Source organism: Canis lupus, chromosome 20, assembly GCF_011100685.1.
Source record: "Canis lupus familiaris isolate Mischka breed German Shepherd chromosome 20, alternate assembly UU_Cfam_GSD_1.0, whole genome shotgun sequence".
Lineage (NCBI taxonomy): Eukaryota > Metazoa > Chordata > Mammalia > Carnivora > Canidae > Canis > Canis lupus.
The window spans coordinates 6,220,460-6,245,814 of NC_049241.1; the positions used below are offsets into that span (position 1 = coordinate 6,220,460).

General features: G+C 38.7%; 1 protein-coding gene across 1 annotated transcript in view; it reads right to left on the reverse strand.

Moving 5' to 3' along the window:
• Positions 1 to 25,355, reverse strand: part of PPARG (peroxisome proliferator activated receptor gamma) — a 73,570-nt gene that overhangs the window by 12,279 nt on the left and 35,936 nt on the right. Inside the window, exons 5-6 of the mRNA NM_001024632.2 lie at positions 14,915 to 15,114; positions 5,143 to 5,593 (exon numbers count right to left, since the gene is read on the reverse strand). Coding sequence (NP_001019803.1) covers positions 5,143 to 5,593; positions 14,915 to 15,114 — 651 coding nt within the window. The remainder of the gene's footprint in view (positions 1 to 5,142; positions 5,594 to 14,914; positions 15,115 to 25,355) is intronic.

Genomic DNA, 25,355 nt, shown 5'->3' on the forward strand with positions numbered 1-25,355 from the left:
ACTCCAAGACCAGCTGTCCAAAGTTGCTGCACAGAGAAAGAACATGGCTGCGATTGCTGGAAAAGGAAGGAGCTGCTATAGAGGTGGTTTGCATAACCAAGCCATACTCAAGAGGGTAAACGAGGAGGCTGATGATTTGCCATCTGTGGCCATTGTATCAATATTTACATCTTCTCTGTCATTAAGATGGTGATGGCAATCTACCCCAAAAAATATATTGTAAAACCCAGTGAATTTCCTTCCCCCATATCTTGGAAGTTTCGGAAGAACTGCAATGGATTCCAAACTGTTTTGAATTAACAAAAAGAGCTTTATCCTGTTGCAGAGTTCCAGCTGGAACCTTCCTATGCTTTTCTTCACTTAACAGCTAATGCTCAAGGGGGCAAAGAGTCCAATGGAGTGTCCTGGGGCTTGTCAGTTTTACTGAGCTTTATACTTGGCTTTGGTTGCTGGGTAGTTTTGGGAGTTTGCTAGTATGGTTGGCATGAAGCTGTGGCGCCAGTTGCAAACATGCCCATGCTGGAGGCAGTTTTATTACTCTTGACACCACCCATCCTAGAGGGAGCAAGGGAAGCTATTACTTATCATGACTACTGAGGAAGCACTACTGCTGAATTATGGGCCCATACCTTAGGGGGTATGGTGAAGGGAACACAGGTTGTGGCCACCAACACAGGTGTGAGCAGGGTGACCATGATCCATTAGCCAGGGGATAGGGTGTGTGGCAGAGAGGGCACTTCAAGGGGACAGGACACATGGGTTTCAGCTCCAGTCCCACTGCTCACTAGTTGTTAGGTCTCAGACAGCTTAAGTCTATGACCCTTGCTTTTCCTTCTATGAAACAAGGATAAAAATATAGGAGAATTGTTGGGATCTAACAAGAGAACATATATGAAATGCTCTGAAAGAGGTATAAAGTGCTGTCTTTTATCTGATTCTGGACTCTTGTTCTTTGTTGTCCCATTTTTTTCTTGCTTCAAGCTCAGTGGAGAGAGACAGGAGGAAAAACTTGAGAAGAACTAGGTCATCTTTCTCAGCTAGCTTGGTTTGAGAGCTGAGTAAACAGTAAAGATGCTAAGCACCAGGCCAATCTAAGTACCAAATCTCACCATATCAGCAGTTTCTAGGTTTGAAGTTGAATGACAGTGATCTTACTATAGCAACTCCAGTTTCCTCAGCAAATACTTAGTTGGGTCAAATCAGGTACTTTCATCCAAAAAAAAAAAAAAAAAAAAAAAAGTCCCCTTTGGGTCTTCTGGAGATGCCTTGCCTTTAGTCTCCCTAATTCCTTACCACCCTACTCTTACCCTTGTGGGAGTGCCCATCTCCCATTCTTCCTTCAGTCTAGGGTTATGGCACCTTCACCAGACGAAATTCTTCTGTGATCCTAGGGCCAGCTCAGAATGAGGTCAGTGGTACCCCTGCTAAAAGCTCTTCTTTCTGGGATCACTAAAGTTATCTATAGACTTCAATGTAAACTACACAAAAGAAAATGATGAACCTTTCTTAAGATTAGGTAGGATCAGAAATTTGTTTACTAGATCACTGCCTTCTTGCTTGCATGAATGTTTTCCCTTTCTGGAAAGACCAGGATAGGGAAAAAAATTAGAACTCATTGAGAAATATATAATAATATAAATGATCTAATAAGCCACAATCTGGGATACTGACCTCAGCATCTACAAATGACTGGGATTATTATCTTACTGAGGTCCAGTCTTTGGACTGGAAAAGAGCAGTTCTTTCTCTGGCCCATACCCAATCAGCTTCTCTGAGTAAAGAAGAGAATCAAATTTCTGTGTATTATGCAAACATGGGGTCCAGTTTATTCATTCTTATCTACTGCCTGTAGGTAGACTTCATCTACAAAAGCAAACTTTGATCAGGGAAGGATTTGCCTTTTGTGATATGGGAACTAGTCAATGGTTAATTCTATTTTTTTTTTTAAGGAAGTCTAAAATTATTTACAGGGTTTTCTTCTCATTATAACCACAGGTATAAGACTTTAATAATTTATAGCTGGCTGCTACCTTCTTCATTGTTGTGAGGATCCAATAAGATCTGGATATTGGCTACTGTTAAAGTGGTCTGTGTAAGACCAGAAGGAACTCATTTATATAACATCCACATTTAAAATGTACCATTTTTAATTTTCATAATTAAAAAAACCAAAGCCTGCAATCAACTTACTGTTATTTTTTGACAAATTAATGAAAAATTTAAAGCCTAATAAATTGCTGGTTTTTAAATAACCTGGCTTATGAGTTATAGGCCATAATGGCTGTTTTCCTAGATGAAAACACCCTGTTGTCTCACAGGCCCATAAAACAACATTGCTTGCTGGGGCGCCTGGGTAGCTCAATTGGTTAAGTGGCCAACTCTTGATTTCAGCTCAGGTCATGATCTCAAGGTCCTAGGATAGAGTCCCAAATAGGGCTCTGTGCTCAGTGGGGAGTCTGCTTCAGGATTCTCTCTCTCCCCCTCTCCCTCTGCCCCTCCCCCTGCTTGCACACACATACTCTCTAAAATAAATAAATCCTAAAAAGCAAAACAAAACAAAACAAAACAAACCCAAAATTTGTTCAAAAAAGTCCAGAATTATCATGACTGTTTCTTGTGTAAACCTGCCCTGGCTAGCAACTAATCATCTTCGAATAGCTTATTTCAAATGTTTCCTTTAGTATATCTGTGGTGGGAATATAAACTCATAAATGTTGTGGTGAACAATGTGGCAATGATGTAACAAAATATTTATAATCATCTACCCAGCAATTCCACTTCTGGTACTTTAGAATGAGAAAATAATTTGGAATTTCAACAGAAATTTACACTTAATAATGTTCACTAAAACAAAAATTTAGAACACATTTTTGATATTTTCTATGTTCTTGTTGATAGGTTTTTAAATTAGCAATCCTAAGTAAAGAGATTGGGCAGCCCTGGTGGTGCAGCGGTTTAGCGCTGCCTGCAGCCTGGGGTGTGATCCTGGGGACCTGGGATCGAGTCTCACGTCGGGCTCCCTGAGTGGAGCCTGCTTCTCCCTCTGCCCGTGTCTCTGCCTCTCTCTCTCTCTCTCTCTCTCATGAATAAATAAATAAAATCTTAAAAAAAATAAGTAAAGAGATTATTTGGTATATAATGGTCCTTTTTAAAATGGAATATTTTATAGTCATTAAAATGGTAGTGTGTATACATATATATGCTAGCACATGGACAGAAACTTTTCAGGAGGAGGAATAGGACTTTGTTAATCTTATTTTATTCTGAGGACAGAGGCCTTTAATTTTCACTCACACTTTTCTGTACCCTTTGAATTATGAAATGACCACGTATTACTTTTATTTTCAAAAATTAATGAAAAATATTAACAAAGAGTACATAATGACGTGGGGAAAATGACTGAATATAAACATGGAATATATGGTATGCTCAGGAAAAAACTTAGAAACATATCAACTGTTAATATTTCTATTTTGCATTAAAAATAAAATGTGCCTAAAAAAAATAAAATGTGCCTCAAATTATTAGCTAAGCAATAACAACCTGTTTTCTCATCTAGTGCTTCAAAATTTAAGTTTCTTCTCCTAATGCACCTCAAATAAACTAGAATCTTATTCTTCTTTGCTGAATTGATCATGGATCCCAGAGGATCGAGGGGTGATCTGTTTAAGTAGATTCAGTTAAGGTATTACAACATGTTGGACAGTAGTTTTTGTTACATTAAATATAACCCCCCAAACACCATTTTTAAAGGAGTTACAACTTGACACTGCAGTGGAGGCTCCAGAGTTAACCTGGGCTGCACTGTCATCTATTTGCACCCAAGTTACCTAAAGGGCAGTATTACTGTAGACTCTGGAGCCAGACTACCGGAGTTCAGAATCCTGGTTCTATCCTGTGTTAGCTGCGTAGCCCTGGGCAAGTGACTGAACCTTTCAGGGCTCTGGCTTCCTCCTTTGCAAAACGTACTTTTCTTGCTGGGCTGGAGAATTAAGTGAACGTGTATCATGTGCTTAGGATACTGCTTAGAAGACAGTAGGTATTTAAGTGTTTTCTATCATTATTATTAGTAGTAATCAGGCACCCGATTTCAGAAGTATTCTGCTCTCAAGTAATTGGACAACAAAGGAGGACAGAGTACACCATGTTCTTTATAATATCTTATATAGTTTACAGTTTACATCTATAGGACCACCATCCCTCCCCACGTCAGCTTTTGCCAAGAGTATCCTCTGTCTGTAGAGTACACACAAAAAGCTCACCTGAAGTCCATTTCAGTAATGAAAACTCATTGCTTAAAGACAATTTTATACAGAGACATGACAGTAAAACTTTCTACATAAGCTGGAAATGTGTGGAGTAGCCAATGAAAGTAGCATTTAGTATAAAACCTGGCTTTGGAGTTGTCAGTTAGATCATGTACTTGCAAGGCCAAAAATACAATGAATTGCTAAATAACTCAATTTATTTCTCTGCTCTGTGCTCTCTGGTTCAGATTATATTTTTAATCACAGCCAACCACCTCACAAAGTTACTTTAAGGGAAGCCATCAGATAAATCTACCTGAGGGAATAGGTGGAAGTCAGTAGATAAATATTACTCGATTCCTGATATTAGGAAAGCAATTCAAAGTAATATCTTCCTGATGGTAGAGCAGGAACAAAATCTGCCCCAAACCACTTAGTTGTGCTCTCTCTATGCCAAGTGAGCACTGTGACTTAAGCAAAGTTGTACATGTCATTACTTAAATGAAATGAAGAATAGATTGGCTGGAAGGGAAGGAAGGGATGGGAAGGAAAGGGAAGGAGAAGGGAGAGTGAACAGAGAGAAGGGGAGGGGTGGGAAAAGACAGGGGAAAAGAAAATAAAAAGGAAAAAAAAAAAGGAGAAAAAAGAAGAAGAGGGCATTTGTTTTTCATGTTTGGATTTGACTGGAAAGGCTGGGGTTGCCCACAGCCTTCCAACAGCAAATCTATGATCTTCTCTCCTGGTACTTTACCTGTGTAGTGATGCTCTCATGGCATCATGCCACTGGCATATTTTTGCATGAAAGTGCAGTACAGAGAAAAGGATGTCAAAATTCTTCCAATTATCATACTGCTGTCCCACCCTCTTCCACGAAAGATCAAAAGATGCATCTTACCTCCACTGAGAATAATGACGGCTATAAATATTGCCAAGTCGCTGTCATCTAATTCCAGTGCATTGAACTTCACAGCAAACTCAAACTTTGGCTCCATGAAGTCACCAAAGGGCTTTCTCAGGCTCTTTAGAAACTCCCTTGTCATGAATCCTTGGCCTTCTGATATGAGAACCCCGTCTTTATTCATCAAGGACGCCAGCATCGTGTAAATGATCTCATGGACACCATATTTTAGCAGAGTTACTTGGTCATTCAAGTCAAGGTTTACAAAACCAGGGATACTTTTGGCGTACTCTGTGATCTCCTGCACGGCTTCCACTGAGCGGAACTGACACCCCTGAAAGATGCGAATGGCCACCTCTTTGCTCTGCTCCTGCAAGGGGGTGATGTGTTTGAACTTGATTTTATCTTCTCCCATCATTAAGGAATTCATGTCATAGATAACAAATGGCTGCAAAAAAAAAAAAAAAAAGGGAAGTGGCTGAGTTGGAGATCTCTAATTCAGGGTGAATCCCATTCCAGTTTCTTTATACACATTTGCTTCGCTAACTAAAATCTTTAAGGTTGAAGATACTTAATGAGAAAGTACTCTCATCTCCTGATTATTGCTCCTAATTGTCTTCTGGAACCAAACATATTTTACCAAGCTTGGTCTTCTTTTCTTTCAACTTATACTGCAACATTTTACTTATGTATGACTGGCTAATAATTCCAGTTTTGGTTGTTTGGAGAAACTTTGTTGCTGACTTGTAAAAATCATACAAAATCTGTTGTTTATCTTGGCTTTCAAGAGAGTGTGTTTTTAACCTTCTTTCAATAAAAAAAAAAAATCATTTCGGCAACTCAGGGTTGAACACACCCACTTGAACATAAAGTAATCTTACAGTTTTAGATTAAATCTACTCAGATCTCAAATGAAACGCAGTGTGCCTGTAAAATATACTTAACTATAAAAATTCAGTTTGAAAGCAGATGAGAAATATTGAGCCAAGAAAATGTCTATTTCTTTTCTTAATGCTCTGGAAGCAATCTGTTTCAGAAAGAGCCAGATGTTTAAGCCTGTGGGTAAGCACTTCATATAAAGTGGCAAAATTAAAAAACAGTTTTGAACTTATTTTTCACAATATCTGTCCTTAAAGGTCAAATAATCAATAAAACACATGCATCAGTTACTCAGTCTGCAAAAGGCTGCCATCAAAAGTAAGTTGCTAGTCATTAAATGATCTCTCTTCTTTCGTTTCCTTGTATAGACTGACCAAAGGGTTGCCATCATTGTGAAATTCTCTAGGCTACTCTGAGAAGGGGCAGCATTTTATATACACTGGAAATACTGAACTATAGAAGTTAAACTCCCAATCTCATTCAAGTAAGTGTAGACCTGAAAGCACTGGAATAAGAGTTGAGGGTGTTTGTGTTCCAGTTTTGGTTAAGTATGTCACTTTAGGAAAGTCCTTTAACTTTCCTAGGCTCAAATTTCTCAATTGAGGGCAGTGGATTAAATTGGATGTTTCCATCCTTTCTCTTGAAGATATTCTAGTTGCGTTTCTCTGAAGCTGTGTACACATGTGTGTGGTCTAATGTGGGTATGTGTGAGCATGTACGCACATGCCTGAACACTGAACATGAGGTCTCTGGTGTTACTAAAGTTTCTTTTAAGCAGAGATGCTGAGAATTCTTTCCTGATGGGCAAGAGGAAGCAGTATACTGAGTAGCAGTAGCTACTCAAGTTTGGAGATTGTAACTGTTAATCTCTACACAAGTCTGTGATTTTCACCAAACTATTAAGTCTGGTCTACATTGAAAGAAATAACACTAATGCTACGGACTCTTAGATGTTGAGTAGATTTCCAAACCTGCATATTATTTCAACACCATTCACTGGAATTATTCCAGAAATTCTTCCTTTTTCCTAACCAAAAGATTCACTTCAAGTGTACTGTTTAGTCAACCCCAAAGGAGGGCAGAGGCTTTGCAAGGACCCAAAAGTAAATTTGCTTGGTGCCTCTAATTCTTCAAGTAAATTAGGAAACAAATAATGCTTACTATGTTTTTAAACATTCTGCTTGTTTTTTTTTTTTTTTTTCTACTTCAGGATTGATATTCTTAACGAGAGAGGAAAAAAGAGCAGATAATCAGTCACATCAGTTAAAATGTGCTGAGTTACCCCAGAATGTCAGATTCTAATCATGAGAAAGACATGCTTTTATAGAACCTACAGAAAAATGTGGTTTCTGTCCTCTAGGACTTTTGTAGCATATTATAATTTCTGTCATTAAAATACTGACTTTCTTTATTGCTATGAGAATCAGATGGTATCGATACCATACAGGTAGCTGTACATATGTAAGTACAAAATAACATGGCTATAAATCATCCTGTCTTCACATATGGAAAGACTGTACCCAGCACTGCCCACTTCAACTTCTGGATGGGCTTCTGCTCAACCATTTGGCTTCTTGGCACAGAATGTATGCATGAAATTCTTCTACCTCCATGTAAGCAATTTATCTGGAACTATGCCCTGATAAATCACCCTGTGACTCTTCCCCTTGACTTCCCCTGTCCCCTCATATAAAGCCCCAGGTTCCTGTTTTTGAAACTCTGTGATAGTTGAACATAGGGCACAAAATCCTGCTAATTTTCTCTCCCAATTTAACAACAATGTGACTTTAACCCCTTGGCAATCGATGTTGGTCAGGATTTCCTGGCAGTAAACACTCAAGGACAGAGAAAGGAATCAGCAGCCCCCACCATCATGCCAAACCATTCTAGGTTTTTTTTTTTTTTTTTTTTTTTTTTTTTTTTTTAATCCCTTCAGCATTTTGAAAAAGTGGTGAACTGGTAGGGAATTCTGGGCATTGACATGCAAATGACTACCAGGTAGATTTGTTTTTCCAAGACTACACTGTTTTCATTGCATTTTTGAAGTCTGCAAAGGTAATTTCAGACTCCATGTAAATCTGTCAAATTGCAAAAGTGATCACCAGACACCATCTGCATGAAAATCTGCCTTTCTTTGCCACCAATTCACTGATTCTTAGATGGCCAATACTTAACTCACCCATTTCACACTGGGACCTCCTCTCCCACCCCCCTCAAAATAGTGAAAAGACAGTGAACTTGCCTGATTCACAGAAGGTTGAACTCTTAAAACCAAGTGGAATTTGACCTGTGTAATTTATCTTGGATCATTAATTTAATGTTACACTTCTGGTAAAATAAAATGAACTTCACTTCCATATTTCTGTATATTCTACAAATCAAAGGGAAGCCTTCCATATTCTATTAGCTTGTACGGTATCATTTGATGATCTGCTATTATAAGAGAAACCACAGCATCCTCAAATTTGGTCATAATGATTTTACACTTCTAGTTTGGAACTAATGATGTATTTATCTTCAGACACTATATCAAATGGCTAGATAAGCATTTCTCCTTAACGGGAAAGAACAGGAAGATAATAAATTATCAGGATCCAGGTTTTGTGGGGCCTGACATGCACACAACCATTGGGTACATCTTGACAACTGCTGGGTTCAATAATACAAATTTTAAGAGCAAAATTTCTCGGACCCTTCCCAGAGCATTGGAAGGGGCTCTGTGCAAGGGAGGAGCCCTGATGCTTAAGCTTCATTCACTTTGTGGTGAATCTGCCCCTGGCCACTATGATACTTGTATTTCTCATATGCTGGACAGACCAGAAAAAAAGGTGAGACTGACATGAAGAAAATTGCAGTTCAACAGAATGTTTTTATAGGGGAGCAAAAATAGTTTTTGTAAAAGAAAATTAGTTTTCTTTGGAGAGATACATCAAATGCAATTATTTTTGACATATTTTGATTTTCAAAAATGGCTCCACATATCAAAACCAGGATTATAAGTACTGTTTTATATATATTATTAAATTTAGTTACAGGTCTCTTGCATGCTGCTAATATATAACACAATGATCATGGGGGGAAGCTGGCTTAATAATGAAAACAAAGTAGAGTAATAAAAGTTGACTTTTTTGACTGGAGAAATAGAAGAATAGTGTTCCTTAGGAATCCATAACATCATTTTAATATACAAGTTATGAAAGGGATTCTGCATGAATGCTTTAAGTTTACAGCTCTTTTCTAATAATCAAACAACAAGCTAATGGAGACAAATGAGAAAGTCAACTAATAAAGCACAGATTGTCCTGGTGATTGCTCCAATTTGAGAGACTGAAATTTTAGTGTAACAGACAACTCTACCCATTCACAAACCATCACTTGCCAACCACGTCAGAATTCAAATTGGCTTGAAAAAAAAATGTGTGCCTCATCTCATAGAGCATTCTTGATAGCCTTAGTTTTCATGACAGATTAGAACAAAGTCTCAAGGAAGAAAAACTGAATTCTTAGGGCCTATCTTCTTCATTTTGTTTCCTTCTTCCTTTTTATTCTTCTGACTTTCATCCTTTTAGAGATGCATGGTTCTCCTAGATTAGCTATAATGAGTGAATGTTAGTCAAAACCCACTGGTTAGTTTTGTTTTGTTGTTTTTTTTTTTCCAATTTTCTTTCTGCTTTTGCCCATTTCTCTTTTCCTCTTGTTGAGAACCATGGGATTTATAGACCCAAAGGGATCTTCAAAAATCACCTACATCATCATTCTCTGACGAGATATGAATAAACTAAATGAAGCCAAGAGACTTTCCAGAGTCAAATAACTATTTACAGCAAACCCTGAACTGGACCTAGATCTCCTGACTCATGATGAGTTCTTTTCCCTTTCTATTGCCTTCTACATGTCTTTCCTGCTTTTTCCTTCTTAAAATAAAATGACTATCCTGGGAGAAACACTGGCTTTTAAACCGAAGCTCTTCTATGATGGGGTCTTGGAGGCAGTGCCTTTTGAACTATTATTTCCTAGAAGTGCTAGTTAAGTGCTGGATGTGACTGATGTTAAGTTTAAAAAATCTCTCAAATGTAATTCTGTTTTCCTGCATGGTTTAGAGATTTAAGAGAAATAAAAACTTAATGGGAAGAATTATTCACACTCTAATGAACTAGCACATAACCACAGCTCTTAAAAAACCATCTACTGTCAGCCAAAGCGTTACTAAACTGGCAAACAAGGGTATTGGTCAACTGAGTCTAATCATTAAGAAAAAAAAAAATCTAAATGCTTTTCTTAACTATATCTTTTTAAATTTATTGTCTGAAAGAACACTATTGGTTCAGGTCTTTTATATCTTCAGCTATTCCTGATAGCCTTGGCAATAAAGGAATTTATTTTATTAACATTAATATATGGATTAATGATCCCAGGCGCCCAGCTTCTTTATTAGCCATCCAAACAAATCAGCACTACTATTCTGCTCTTTATTTATATTGGAGGCTCCTAAGTCTCTTTTCTCTGACAGTTTGTCCAGTATCTTTCTTCTTAGGGGAGCAAATCCCAACTCACTCAGGTTTTTTTGTACATAAAGGGGAAAGAAACCACACTTTGTTTAGCTGTAAGTGTAGGACAGAAAAGAACAGATATCTTTCCAATAGCTTTGAGAATTACGAGGCTTTGACGGCCACTGTAAATTTTAGAATGGGAAAATTTGAAGGGGTATAGAACAGTTTTCACAAAAGTTCACATTTCCATGTCGGTTTTATTATTGGGTAGTTTTGTATTTCACACACTAGAAAAACCATTTTTATGATGGCACCACTTTGCTCTCGTAATTATAAAAACAGTGACTCTACATGTACCCATCAGAAGCAATGTGATGCTTTGGGACCCAAAGTCCAATACAGTACAAATAACAAGTTTTATTTCTTATTTGCAGATAGTGCAGCCAGGGCCTTGCCATCTCTCAGATATGAGATGAAAAGTTGGCAGGCGTACCAAGGGTTTCTCTATTTATTGTTTTATGACAAACCATGGCACTGAAAATGGTTTTTGAAAACCACTCTCTGTTTATTTTCACCAACAAACATGGGGTCATGTGACAATGACACACCCAGTGTGTTCATCACATCAGGGTAATATTCAAACACTGGGAACTTCCAAAGTCCATTCAGTTCTCAAATTGCCATCATGAAACACAGCACCCTGGTTCTATATTCACGGTTTTCAGAGTTCAGCGGGATCTCTTAAAGAAGGTGCTGGGCTCCTATAAGCCACTGAAAGGGAAAGAGATTGTGGGGACAGTCAGTGCCAATCCCCTTTGAGGGCAGCTAAAAGGTTTACTGCTAGTGAACCTCCTTCTTGGGTTAACTGTATCCGGTGAGTCTGTATCCCATCCAGCCCTGAGCCTAAACTTTCCAAGCATTATTCTTTCAGACATGGCAATGAAAAGTAGGGGCATCATAACCTGAAGACACGATGTCAAAGTTAAAAAGATGGGAGGGACACAGAAGCATTTCATTTATCTGCTCATTTATCTGTTTTGAAAGGTGAGAGTGGCACCAGGAAATAAGATACAGGAGACCGAAGTTTAGTTGAGAAGGGAGAAGCCCTGCTTGGCCTGAAGGCAAATGCTGGTACAGGTCCTGAGAGGAGAGATTAGCAGGTATCCCCAAATGAGACCGAATAGGCAATGGTTAAATTGAGCAGTAAGATAAAGAAGAATGGCCTTTTCAATAAAGTTGTTTCCTTTTCCAAAGATTCTGGGTAACTGGCCATCCATTATGCTTAGCAGCCTCCCCCCACCGCCCCCCCAGGCTTGGCCTAACCAACACTAATGACATCAGTCTCAAGCAGGGTGTATAATGAGACCCAAGCTGTCCTACTGCACCAGCCATGGCCACTTTTCCATATCCTCCACCCTCTCAAGAGTCCATACTTCTGCATGACTTTTCCTATCAATGCAAATCTTAACTTTCATAAGTCTTGGCCAAGAGATAACATAACACCCCTGAGAGCATGCTATCAAATAAATAACATGACCACTAAGATAAAGAACAAATCTCTAGTCTCATTGGAAATCACATTTTGGATTTTTTTTCCCTTCTACCATAGTCTCTCTGAACTATTTCTTTCCACTAGTGCTTAATTTGATTTTGCGAGATAAGGAGAAAAGTGAGAGCCAAATAATTCTATTTCAGTTTTGTGTAATCAGGGAATGGATTATTTTAATTTGGCCCAATTTCTCTTTCCTTTCCAGACCCTAACAAGAGGCAATCCTGCCTCTATCCAGACCATTAATGATGTCCAGGTTGGTGAGCAAATATTGGGCTAGTTAAAGGCTCTCTGTTCAAAGTCCAGAATTTCAAAGGGGCACAGGCAACAGTTTTTAATTCAATTAAACAAATACATTCTGAGTAACTATTATGGGCAAAGCACAGTCTTAGTTACTATAGAGGAAAACATGACAAACATTTGGCCTCTGAACTTGAGAAGCCTATAATCAAGCATTTTGCAGTCCTTTCTCTTAAAATACCTTAATACCTATTTATCCCATAAAGAGCCTACAATTATCTTATTTTTAACTCAAAGATTTAGAGCCAAATTGCCAATTGGCATGAGGTTTTAAAGTGATTTACAGTGGACTGGGCTCTTTGCCCTCTAGCAACACATAAGAGAATATGCTGCTCACTGGTAGTGTACGTTTAAATTCTTGACTACTGGGGAAAAACTTTTTTTTTTAATGCCTTCCTCCTATCTTCCAGGTACTATGAAATTGATAGGATTTCCAGCATGGGTTGCAGGTATGGATTGGGAGATAAAGAGAAGGTGAGAAAGCAGTTCCTGGAAACTAAAAAGCCTGAGGCAAAACTATGGAGTAAACAGTTTGCTTTCGGACTCTTTCCCCATCCTCATCCTTGTCCTAGCTCCCTTCCCAGCTCTGGGCCTCCCCAGCCTCCAGGTCCCTGTCTCACACTGGCTCTCAGCAAACTGCTGCCGTCTGCCTTCAGCTGTTAACCCCTTTTAGCCAGGCCACTAATTTTCCTTTTATTTTTCTCCCTTTGAATAAACACAGTTGATTTTCCATAGTCACATCAGCAACACAGATGTCTTCGCTGGCTTTTGTTTTGCTGTGCCCCGATTTTGGGGGGCATTTAATGAATACAAAGACTCAGCTTTACTAGGACCTAGAGTCTGCAGTCCTGCCTCAATGGGAGATAGTTGTCCTAGACCCTAAAATTTGGGAAGAGCAAAAGACAGAATTCCTGGCTGCGAATATATTGAGATAGCAGAACAAGGCAGAAGATTCCTGCCATTCTAAACATTGGTAAAAATAAATTATAGTGTAGCACGTTTTCCCAAGGTGAAGCTTTCCTAGCGCACCTGTCCACCTGGCTCATTGCTAGCCAGTGGGGAAGACGAGCTTCCAGGAGGGAGTATCATGCTCAGAATGCACTGAGGTAGAAGTTAGAAGGCCTGCATCACAGGGTTCTTCTGCATGCTAACTATGTCAATTCAGGGCAAAATGTTTAACCTCTCTGGACTCTAGTCTCATCTTTAAAAAAAAAACAAAACAAAACAGAATAATAACAGCAGCTGTAAGATGGCTATGTGTCTTGAACATAATGAATGTGTAAGATTTTTTGAAATTGCGAAGAACTGGATACAGGTATAATACTGTTAAGGTACCAGTGACCTCTGACCTCTCACAGTCAGGAAACTCGTGGTCCTTGGCATTTGGCTATTTATACAGCATTATCCCACAGTTTTCTTTTTCTTTCTTTCTTTCTTTTCTTTTTTTTTTTTTTCAGTTTTCTTTTTCTATAAGATGACATGACTCTAATGGTTTATAGCTAAAAGGGAAAAAAAATCACATCTTGAGATGTGACTAAAGGCTAATTATATTTTCTCCAAATATAACTGAGTGGGGAAAAACACACATATCTATAAGGTAATTGCATGCCTCTCCTGGAAGTGTTCATTTGAAAATAAATGATAGCATAAAAGGATTTTCAAGGACCGGGTCGGCGTCGCCTGAATGTGTTCTGCACTTCTTACAACCCTAGGGATCTGCTGCAGACCATACAATCGAAGTCGGACCCCTGCCTGTGAAACAGGCGCCGGGATGTGCCCCAGGTCATACTGGAGGCTGATAGGCAGAACCAGGTGTTGTTGTGTTTTATTTTAAAACGATTCCATTTTGCTTTCTCAGCTTCCTATTGAGGAAGAGTTCTGCTTTGGAACATCTGACTTAGTGACAATTATAACCTATTCTGGGTTTTCTAAACTGGTAATCAATGTTCGAGATGTTTGATGTTCGAGAATCTAGGGTAGGAGTAACCCTGGCAGCTCAGAGCCTCAAAGAAGATAAAATTCACATACGTAATAGAAGGATAGTTGCCCAGGAGCCATCAACAGAGCTACAAAGGAAGAAGGTCATGTAATATCTAGATGTATTTTTATGCCCCACGTGGAACTTACTAAGTAACTCTAGTGGTTCTCCTGAACTGGAAAATAAGGAATGCATACCTTTTCCAAACCTAGATCAGGCCCTTCCCAGAGGAAAGCAGCGCTGCTGGAATGGATGTAGTTGTGCCAGTTATTCTGATGTCAAGAAAAGAGATGGCTCCTGAAGGAGGGCAGTAGGGCAGAGGGGGTCTTTATACTATTCTCAAACAATTTATTAGGAAAACTCGAAGGATTTTTTCCCTCTTCAAAATAAGGGTTACTTATCCTATCTGAAAACATTTCCTTTCCTGTGTTTCAGTCTGTACTATGTAACAGCCAACAGCTGAACACAACTCAGCATATGTGTGTGTAACAGGGTGAATTATTTTCTCAAAGACAAAACAACAACAACAACAAACCCAGCCACCCCAAATGAAGATAGCAGAAGAGAACTAACTGATTTGTCTGTTGTCTTTCCTGTCAAGATCGCTCTCGCCTTTGCTTTGGTCAGCGGGAAGGACTTTATGTATGAGTCATACAAATGTTTTGCCAGGGCCCGGAGATCAGCCGACTCTGGGTTCAGCTGGTCGATATCACTGGAGATCTCCGCCAACAGCTTTTCCTTCTCAGCCTGTGGCATCCGCCCAAACCTGATGGCTACAGAGGGAGAGAAACGACAAAGATGCATCATTGAATCACTGCTGCTCATCCCCAGTCCCAGTGCCCACACAGGAAAGCCCCTCCTCTCCTCCACCAATCTCAAGGTCTGGTTTTTCTGCTCCAACTTTGCTCACGTTTTAATTTCACAGTGATAGCGCAGGCTATCAGTAAAAATTAAATTGTTCACTTCTTTAATTAAAAAAATATTACTGCATGATCTCACTGGGAAGGTGAAAGGATCTAAGAGCTCGGCAGAGAGAGAAAAGGGTATTTACTTACACATAAAATAGGTGAGGGCCAGTTCCTACTCATCCCTCAAGACCCAATTCGAACATTACCTTATTTGTGAGGCCTTCCTTGACTTCTTCAAGCAGAATTTATTATTCATTCGCCTGTACTTCAAGAGCCCTTGGTACTTTCTTCAATGACAGTAATTTCAAACTGTACTTTTGATTTCACGTGTCTATTAATCTCACTATAGAACAATATCCTGAAGGCCAGGGACAATGCCTTATTCATGTTTGCATCCCCAGCACCTGACATAAGGTCAGGCCCTAAAAGGATCAACATGTTTCACAAACTGAAGGAGGGAGCTTTGTTCTCCAAAAATCTGTATGATCTATTTTGTCCCTGTTATAAAGAAACATGGATGGCGCTTTCTTTCATGTTATTAGACCAGAGAGTACTTTTATAAATCGTAGAGAGAAGCCCTAATCTTTCCCCTGACTCTCTAGCATTACCACTTAATGATGTTTGTCAAAAAGACCATTTCCTCACTTAACATTTGGCTTCCTGTGGGGTGAGGAAGTGTAAAGAAGAAGAAAATTAAAGAAAGAAAGGCAAAGTGGAACATTTAAGAGAGGTTAGTAAGGCCTAGGTTGGGGGTAAAAAAAAATCATGTGTGTACTTCTTTTGACTAAGATGTTTTTTTCTCCCCCTCACCCCTGTGGGATCTGCAAAATATTATTTTGTTCCTTTTTTAAAAAAGCTATTTATTTATTTGGGGGGGGGGAGTGGAAGTGTAGGGGGGGAAGGATAGAGGGAAGAGCGAGAGAGGCTTGAAGCTGACTCTGTGCTGATTGCGGAGCCCAACGTGGGGCTCCGTCTCATGACCCTGAGATCGTGACCTGAGCCGAAACCAAGAGTTGGACACTTAACCAAGTGTGCCACCCAGGCGTGCAAAATATTATTTTGACTAATGCTACTTTTGGGCCACACTTTGGACTCTGCATTTTCCCATAATAAGGACATTTTGATATCGCAGTCAATACTACCCTGTGTGTAGCTCTACTCTTACACTCCCCATGTGGTAGCATAGTGGTTGTTCTTTTTTTTTTTTTTTTTTAAGATTTTATTTATTTATTCATGAGAGAGAGAGAAGAGAGAGAAAGGGGAAGAGACACAGGCAGAGGGAGAAGCAGGCTCCATGCAGGGAGCCTGACACGGGACTGGATCCCGGGTCTCCAGGACCATGCCCTGGGCTAAAGGCAGCGCTAAACTGCTGAGCCACCCAGGCTGCCCACAGTGGTTGTTCTTATGATTGTCTTCTTCCTTACACTGTAGCTCCTTGAGGGCCGAGTCTATCATATTCATTGTTATCTCTAGCATTTATGGTGCTGTGTCAATGGTTGCTGCAAGCAGGAATGGATAAATGGATGGTTTCTTGCTATACATTATAATGCTAAAGGTAGCACTCTACCATAAGACTATAATGCACATAAACACATTTCCATCTGAATACTTGGTGAATTTCATTTTCAATTTGCTAGAGGAGAGACTGCTATGCATCTCTGGGTCTCAAATTCATAAATACATTTTATGTGATCCTAAATAAGCTTTATCACTAACTCTTTATGGGGGCCTCCCTGGGGAACTCTGAGTTAGAGGGGAAGAGAACCTTACCTCTCAGTTAGGATGCCTTTAAATTAAATTAGCCTATATCCATCCATTTGGTAAATGTATCCTTTGCCGGTGACCTCTTCAAATAGAAATCTTTAAATAATTGCCATTTTTTGGTCAAAAATCTTGTTTCTACTCACTCTTCCCCATTTTCTTTTTAGTTCCACAGGGATAGACAATGAATGGTTGCTCATATTCTTATCTCAGTCCCCACCCCTCTGCCCCAGATTTGTTTAGGTCCCTCAGGATATGATCTCATTACTCATTGTATTCTCTTTCACAGCACTGATCACAGTAAATTATCTAGTATTTTCTTGTCTCCCTTATGTAATCTGCACGAAGGCAGGAATCTTGCTCAGTATCCTCAGTATTTAGTATAAAGTCCAGCACATGTTAAATCTTTGTAAAATATATATTGAAATAAAACAAAAAAACCCAACTACTTGAGAACCAGGTAGCAAATTCCTTTCAGAATCCTTCTCTGTAAAGCTGGTCCAATCATTTGCTTCCCTGTACTAAGGTTATTCCTTGTGTATCAGTATTTCTCAGTTGAGAAGTAAGGAGAGGGGAGGCAGGCATATTAGAATCACTTGATAATTTCTAAAAAAAAAAAAAAGTATCTTCCATAAGAAATGCTGATATGCCATCCCTATTCCCAATGAGGAGTGTATCAAAAAGTTGGGGTTTGGGACAGTTTAGAAAAAGCTTCCTAAATTACATTGGTGGGCTCTTTTTGCATGCAGATATTAGCTCAGGTAGCAAAATAGGACTATACTTCTATACTGGTTTATGTTGGTTATTCTACTAGAATCTATGAATACCAAGTTTTCTCATTTTTGCTCCTGGGTGCAACAAAATACACATGGCAGGTATACAATCTATGCTTACTGAATTAAACTCTACAGTATAAAGTTTAAAAACAGATAATAAGACAGTATGTATACTGCAAAGTTTGGGAAAGTGATCATGAAGGAAAGTACCCAGTAAGAATTATGGTGTATTGGGATCCCTGGGTGGCTCAGCGGTTTAGCCTTTGGTCCCGGCATGATCCTGGTGTCCCGGGATGCCTGCATGGAGCCTGCTTCTTCCTCTGCCTGTCTCTGCCCACCCCTCCCGCCCCCGCCCCGCCTGTGTCTCTCATGAATAAATAAATATGATCTTTAAAAAAAAAAATTATGGCGTATTGAAGGGAGAAGAAATTTTGGTGTAAAGACTGGAGACCACCAGAATTCCATACCAAAATAGTGTGTCTAGAATCACCAACAATCTATTGCTCTTTAACTGTTTAACAGAATACACAGTCCTGGGCAGCCCGGGTGGCTCAGCGGATTAGCGCCGCCTTCAGTCCAGGTTGTGATCCTGGAGACCGGGGATCGAGTCCCACGTCAGGCTTCCTGCATGAAGCCTGCTTCTCCCTCTGCCTGTGTCTCTGCCTCTCTCTCTCTGTGTCTCTCATGAATAAATAAATAAATAAATAAAATCTTAAAAAAAAAATAAGGAATACACAGTCCCATCTCTTCCCTCAACGAATAATTACTGAATGTTTACTGTGTGCCCAACATTGCTCTAGGCTCTGGTTACATTTTTATAGGCAAGAAAGTATAAATATACACTCAAGTTTACATGTCTAGAAAAACACTTCTTTCCTAAAAGGTAATCCAAAAAGTTAATTTAAAATAAACAAACAGCCAAAGAGAGGAGGAGGTACAGACTTCCAGCTACAGAATGAGTAGGTCACAGGGATGAAGGAAGGATAGGGCACACGGAATATAGTCCGTGGTACTGTAACAGTGATGCATGGTGACAGATGGTAGCAACACTGTGGTGAGCACAGAATAACATATAGAAATGCTGCATCCTTATGTTGTATACCTGAAACTAATGTAATATTGTGTGTCAACTATATTTCAATTAAAAAAATTAAAATAAAATTTGTTAGGAAAAAACCTCCAGCCAAACGTAGCCACTTATTGCATTTGCTAGCTAGTCTTGCTTTTCTGTAACCTAATAAAAATAGCTGAAAATAACTTCTAAAAATCATTTTATTTATTTATTTATTTATTTTTAATTCTTTATTTATTTATGATAGTCACACACAGAGAGAGAGAGAGAGGCAGAGACATAGGCAGAGGGAGAAGCAGGCTCCATGCACCGGGAGCCTGACGTGGGATTCGATCCCGGGTCTCCAGGATCGCGCCCTGGGCCAAAGGCAGGCACCAAACCACTGCGCCACCCAGGGATCCCTAAAAATCATTTTAGATTTAGGACATATTAAAGTGAAAGCCTTCTGCTAACAATCTAAATAAAATGTGAATTTTTTTAAGTCGAAGTTCCTCCAAAAGGTTAAATCTTATAAACAAATTTTCTGGATCATTAAATGCTCATGGTGTACATTGGATTCAATTAACTATAAGTGCAACTAATCATATAGATAATGGTAGCATTTTCAACAAAGGGATAAAAAATATATCACATTTGGTGAAACTAAATTTGCATAAAACATGGAAATCTGAAATTGTAGAGAAAATGCCAATTTTTATTTGTATGTATTTTTTAAGGGAGAAAACACCGATTTTATTTTGTTGCTTTTGAGTCTTATGTAATAATACCTATCTACCGCATGTGAGGTGATGAGATAAGGCCCAGAAAGTGTTCAGCACAGTGCCTGGCACATAATAATGCCTAATAAATGCAGCTTTTATTACTTGTGGATAAAGTGGTCTAGGACAACCATGGTGCCATGGTTACTGTGAACTACAGACCAGGATGGTAGCCATGGCATATAGACCTAGATTCATTCCCACATAAAGAATAAATCCTGAAAACCCAATCTATATTTATGTATATATATATCTCTGTCTTTAACTTGTTTTAGGAATGGTCTACTAATTCTTGAACCTCTTTCCACCCACTGGCTAGAGAAACTGAGAATCAAGAAGAGGGAGTAATTCTCCCTTTGGAATGCTGTTTCCTATAAGACAAAAGTCAGAGCTCAGAAAAAGAAGACTTAAGTTCTAGATTGGGGATTAGAAATATAAAGGCTGGGTGTGCCCATATACAAGTATGTTTTCCCATATCTTCTGCTACTGCAGAAAGTGCTCCATGTGTTACTATGAGTCAGGGAGGAAGAACTTTTTTGGCCTCTCTGGAAGGCAATGAAATTAACACTGCATTTCAAGTAGTCAGGAAGTCTACTTTCTAGTTTCAGCTCAGTGAAAAACTAGCTAAAAAGTGGCTTTACTTCTCTGGTCTTCAACTGCTTTATCTATAAAATGAGGCACTTGGAAAAGAAGACCTCTGAAGATTCCTTCTTTTAACTCTAAATTTAGCTCTAAAATTCTACAAATCTTGATGACACATAGTATATTGCAGAACATACTATGCTCTTTCTCTTTTTTTAAAGCATTGTCTAGTCTCTGAGACCCTGAAAAAAAAAAAAGACACACTCTGTCTGTTCTATAGATTTTGCACATGACATAATAGAGTAACTTCCAAAACACTGTCATTCAGTATCATATTTGAGATAATTAATTACCTACAGAGAATCCACATATCTTGGCTTAAAAAAATGTATCAGAATCAGTACACAGCCTTCAGGAAGAACAGGTTTGGTAGAGACGCAATTTCTGGTTAAAAAATATTAGCTTAACCTTTATATAATACACTTTTACTGAACTGAATGCAATTCACCACTAGCATATGACAGATTCAGTACTGTGTATTTAGTACTGATTTACTGAACACACAAACTCCAAGCACATGCAAATTTAGATATCCTGCTCTCTGGATCTTGGTATAGTGCTAAGAAACAGTATTTTTTAATGACAATAATGTGTTTTTAAAACACCTGCCCGATTGTAAGAGCATTAAAGACAAATGCTACTTAATTTAAATATTAAAGTGATTTTCAAAATTATGAATAGAAAACAGAAGAATGAATTGAGTCTTACTAAAAGTATTTTCATCTTTTAACATATAAGGGTTGAATTAATAATCATATTAGGCTTTTGACAATTGGTAAGGCTATGTCTCATGGTCAATTTTAACATGTTTATTTTTCAAAAGCCTTATCATGTAAATAAGACACATAACATTATTGGTTTTAATATGGATGGTGCCAGTAAGTTATGCTTTTCCACCTCCCTTTTCTCGAGAAAAAACTTGTGCCTTTTGGGGTTTTGCAGGATTTGGGAATCTAATACCTATAATTTTCTAGCTTTTTTATTTAAAAGGAGGAGGAGGCTTAACATCAATATTAAGAAATTTTTATTCAGGGATAACATTTTCAAATTATTTGTAGAGGACATTTATTTGAAGACATTTAAACATTTGTCTCGGTTTCTTTCCAAGGCAGAGAAGGACCAAACACTTCTGCCTCATGTGACTTAATTTATAGTTCCCCAGAGACTTACATGATTTTTTAAAATTAATTAATTAATTAATTAATTAATTATTATTTATTTATTTATTTATAAGATTTTATTTATTTATTCATGAGAGACACACACAGAGAGAGGCAGAGACATAGGCAGAAGGAGAAGCAAGCTCCTTGCAGGGAGTCTGATGTGGGACTCATTCCCTGGACTGGGATCACACCCTGAGCTAAAGGCAGACACTCCACCGCTGAGCCACCCAGGAGTCCCTTACCTGGTATTATTTAATTCATTCATTGAACACTGAAATCTTGCCTACACCTCATTTAAATTTCCAAAACTTTGGGGGTCCTTGGGTGGTTTGGTGGTTGAGCTTCTGCCTTTGGCTCAGGTCATGATCCCAGGGTCCTGGGATGGAGTCTTATATCGGGCTCCCCTCAGGGAGCCTGCTTCTCTCTCTGCCTATGTCTTTGCCTCTGTGTCTCTTGTGAATGAATAAATAAAATCTTAAAAAATTTTTTCAAAACTTTGCTCTTAAGGTCCCTCATGGGGTCCCTGGGTGGCTCAGTGGTTGGGTGCCTGCCTTTGGCCCAGACCATGATCCTGGAGACCCGGGATCAAGTCCCACATCGGGCTCCCTGCATGGAGTCTGCTTCTCCCTCTGCCTGTGTCTCTGCCTCTCTCTCTCTCTGTGTGTCTCTCATGAATAAATAAATAAAATATTTAAAAAATTAATAAAAATAAAAGTCCCCCATGTTTTTTCTTCTAGCCAGATCTAGGGGCCTCTTCTGAGTTCTCCTTTTTGCTCGAGCTCTCCAGCATTCTCCCAGCTTTTGCTACTGTTGACCTTCTCCATCCTCTTATTTTAAAATGTTCTCATCGTGGTTTCTGCTTTTCTGGTTCTCCTATCTTTCTGCCTATTTTCCAGACCTTTCTGATGGCCCCTCTTCCTTCCCTTATATTCTGCTGTTCCTAGTTCAATCTTCTTTCTAAGTCACAAAATGTGCTGACTGCTGCCAACTCTCTCCTGAGAACCTTGAATTTCCTCTTGTTCCTATATTCCTTTATATACAGATGCTGGATACCCCATAAGACCCTCAAATGCAGCTTTAAAAATGAACTTTTGATTTTCCCCTCCAAACTGTCTCCTCCCCATCTCCCTTTCTTGGTTAATTCATCCTATCACCTAACTAGACACCCTGAACAATGTTTGACAACTTCGCTTTCCCTCAGACCCTTGTGTTTGTTCATTGGTCATGCTCCAATATTTTTCTCAAGTTCCTTTCTTCTCACTCACCGTTCCCACTGTCTTAATTCATAATATTGCATTTGTCTTCTGATGAATTTCCCTATTTCTCTAATTTATCCTTTTTAACAGCTGCCAGTGGTTTAGTTTTTGGTCATATAGATCTGGTCACTCCCTTGCTTTATAAAGGAAAGTGTGGTTTTACAGGGAAGGAATAAAACACACAGAAGAGGAGGAAGGGGAATCAGAAAGTCTTAGGGAAGAAGGTGTTTCAACTGGGCCTTATATGCCAGGTAGAATTGTGACAGGGAACCAAAAGACATAATAAACAGAGACCCAAGGTTTCACCATAGAGTGTTTTCCACGAATGGCAAAGTACACAGTTTACCTGAAGTGTAAGTTGAAAAGGTCAGCAGTGGGAGAAAAGAGGTAGAGGAGGCTAGTGTGTAAGCCACCACGAATGCCATGTGCATCAGGACTTTCGACTTCGGGATATTTTCTGGAAATTAACATTTGGGTAATTTTCCTTTATATTACAAAGAAGACCAAAGGAAAAAACCTAACACATTGAAGTTTAAACTTATTTGCCATTCGCCTTTTTCTTTTTTACAAGGAAGGAGAGAACTGTCTTAAAAATGCTGAGTGCCACAAATATCTGCAAAATCATTTTTCTGGATTTTTATGAAGCTTCTGAGAAATTATTTTTAAAGTTGTCAGCTTTTTTTTTTAAATAACAGGAAAACCCCCCATAATTTATATAATAGAATGTCCTAATCAGTAAAGCTAAGGTTTCACTAATTTTTATATTTATGAAAAGCAGAATTTTCATTCAAATCTCAGTGGCATTGGGAAAACCCAGCTGAGTGATAAGTAACTTAAGTCAATTCTTCTCTACTTCACATTATTCTTTAAAATTAACAGCCTAGGGGGCACTTGATGGGATGAGCACTGGGTGTTATGCTATATGTTGGCAAATCAAACTCCAATAAAAAAGTATACAAAAAAAAAATAAAAATAAAATAAAATTAACAGCCTAAACTTAATAATTTTATTAATTCACACATGAAAAGCAGCTCCAAATACAAAATATTCACTAGTCAAAGTTCTTAATGAATAAATTATCTTACCAAAAATAAAGAAGACACATTTAAAAAATATGATTACTGTTAGAGATCTTGATGATAGGACTTTAAAACAAAAATTATTCTAAGACAAATATCAAAGTGTGCGTGAGGGCCCATTTGATTGAAGAAACTACATTAATCTGTGAGAGTATTTTTATCAGGAATCTGTACATACCAGCTTCACTACTTCAAAATGTAAACCAAGTAGCAGGTGATGCTGTGATCACCTGGTAAGTCACATGTACTTCTGATAGCCCAGGAAGCTGGGTCTTTATTTCTGCTTTACTTTCATTTGGAGCTTTCCTCTAAAGGTGTTTGGTCAGGGTATTCAACTGACTATGCTTAGCATGACTCAGGAAGCCAGGGGAGTGGAACTGACCCGTGGTCCAGAAATGATGGTATGTTAAACAACCAAAACAACTGCAACACGTGTTTATCTTGATCACTACAGAAAAACAAAAAAATGTGTTCCCAAAGCACATCAGTTTGACGCTTCGGTGCTTTTCCTCCTCAGTGCTGAAAATAGATCTCTGAGAAACAACTAGGTTCCCAAGTGTAAGAATTCTGAAATCCTTCTGTCCTACAATGTTTAGGCTATGTGTCACAATCAAAATGAAAGTTCCATCTGAAGATGGACTCATATGCCATTAACCAAACATAACATTTATTCTTTCTTTAGCCCGGACTCCTTTGGATTTGTACTTTAAGTCTACATCATTATGTGACCATCAAATGTACTGCCTTAAATAGCTGAGCAATTGTTCAGAACGTCCAGAAGACCTGATTCAGGCAAACGACTTATATTTTTATGGCACCAAGATATATAGGTGAAAACTTACATTCAGGCCATTGACAGATGCCAGATACCTACATATTTGAGAAACCCATGACAATGTCTATGAAATATAGTCTAGTTTGTTGAAAAGCGAAAGATTCAGTGAGGTAGGTAGGTTGAGTTAGGTTAGAATCATAGAACTTTCAAAGTTGAAAGGATTTAGTAATCCTTGTTTCAGTGATTTTCCAACAAATGTTCCCCAGGGCCCTCAGGGTTCTATGAAGGTTATTTCAGAAGCCTCCTTGAAGCCTGGGAGTGGGCGGCTATATGGGCAAGCTACATGCATCAAATGGACTGAAGAGAGACCAAAGAGAAGAAACAGAAATAACAGAGAATGGAGTAAATTTACTTTGGGAGGAAGTTTATATCTTCTTATATGTACTGAAAGCAGTGAGGTGCTGATTTTGGTATAATATAAGAAGGCTCTTGATAAGTTGGGTGGGTTATTACAGTGAGGTCCATTCACATAAAAAATTAATAAATTAACAAAATAGTTTTAAACAGTTACTACTACCTCCTAGAAAACCCTGTATTTGGAAATATTTCCTTTCTTAGGATAACAGGCAAAACTACTCCAAACCTCATTGTTGAGTTTCCCTTCTTTTTTTTTTTTTTTTAATTTATGATAGTCATACAGAGAGAGAGAGAGAGAGAGGCAGAGACACAGGCAGAGGGAGAAGCAGGCTCCATGCACAGGGAGCCCGGCGTGGGATTCGATCCCGGGTCTCCAGGATCATGCCCTGGGCCAAAGGCAGGCGCCA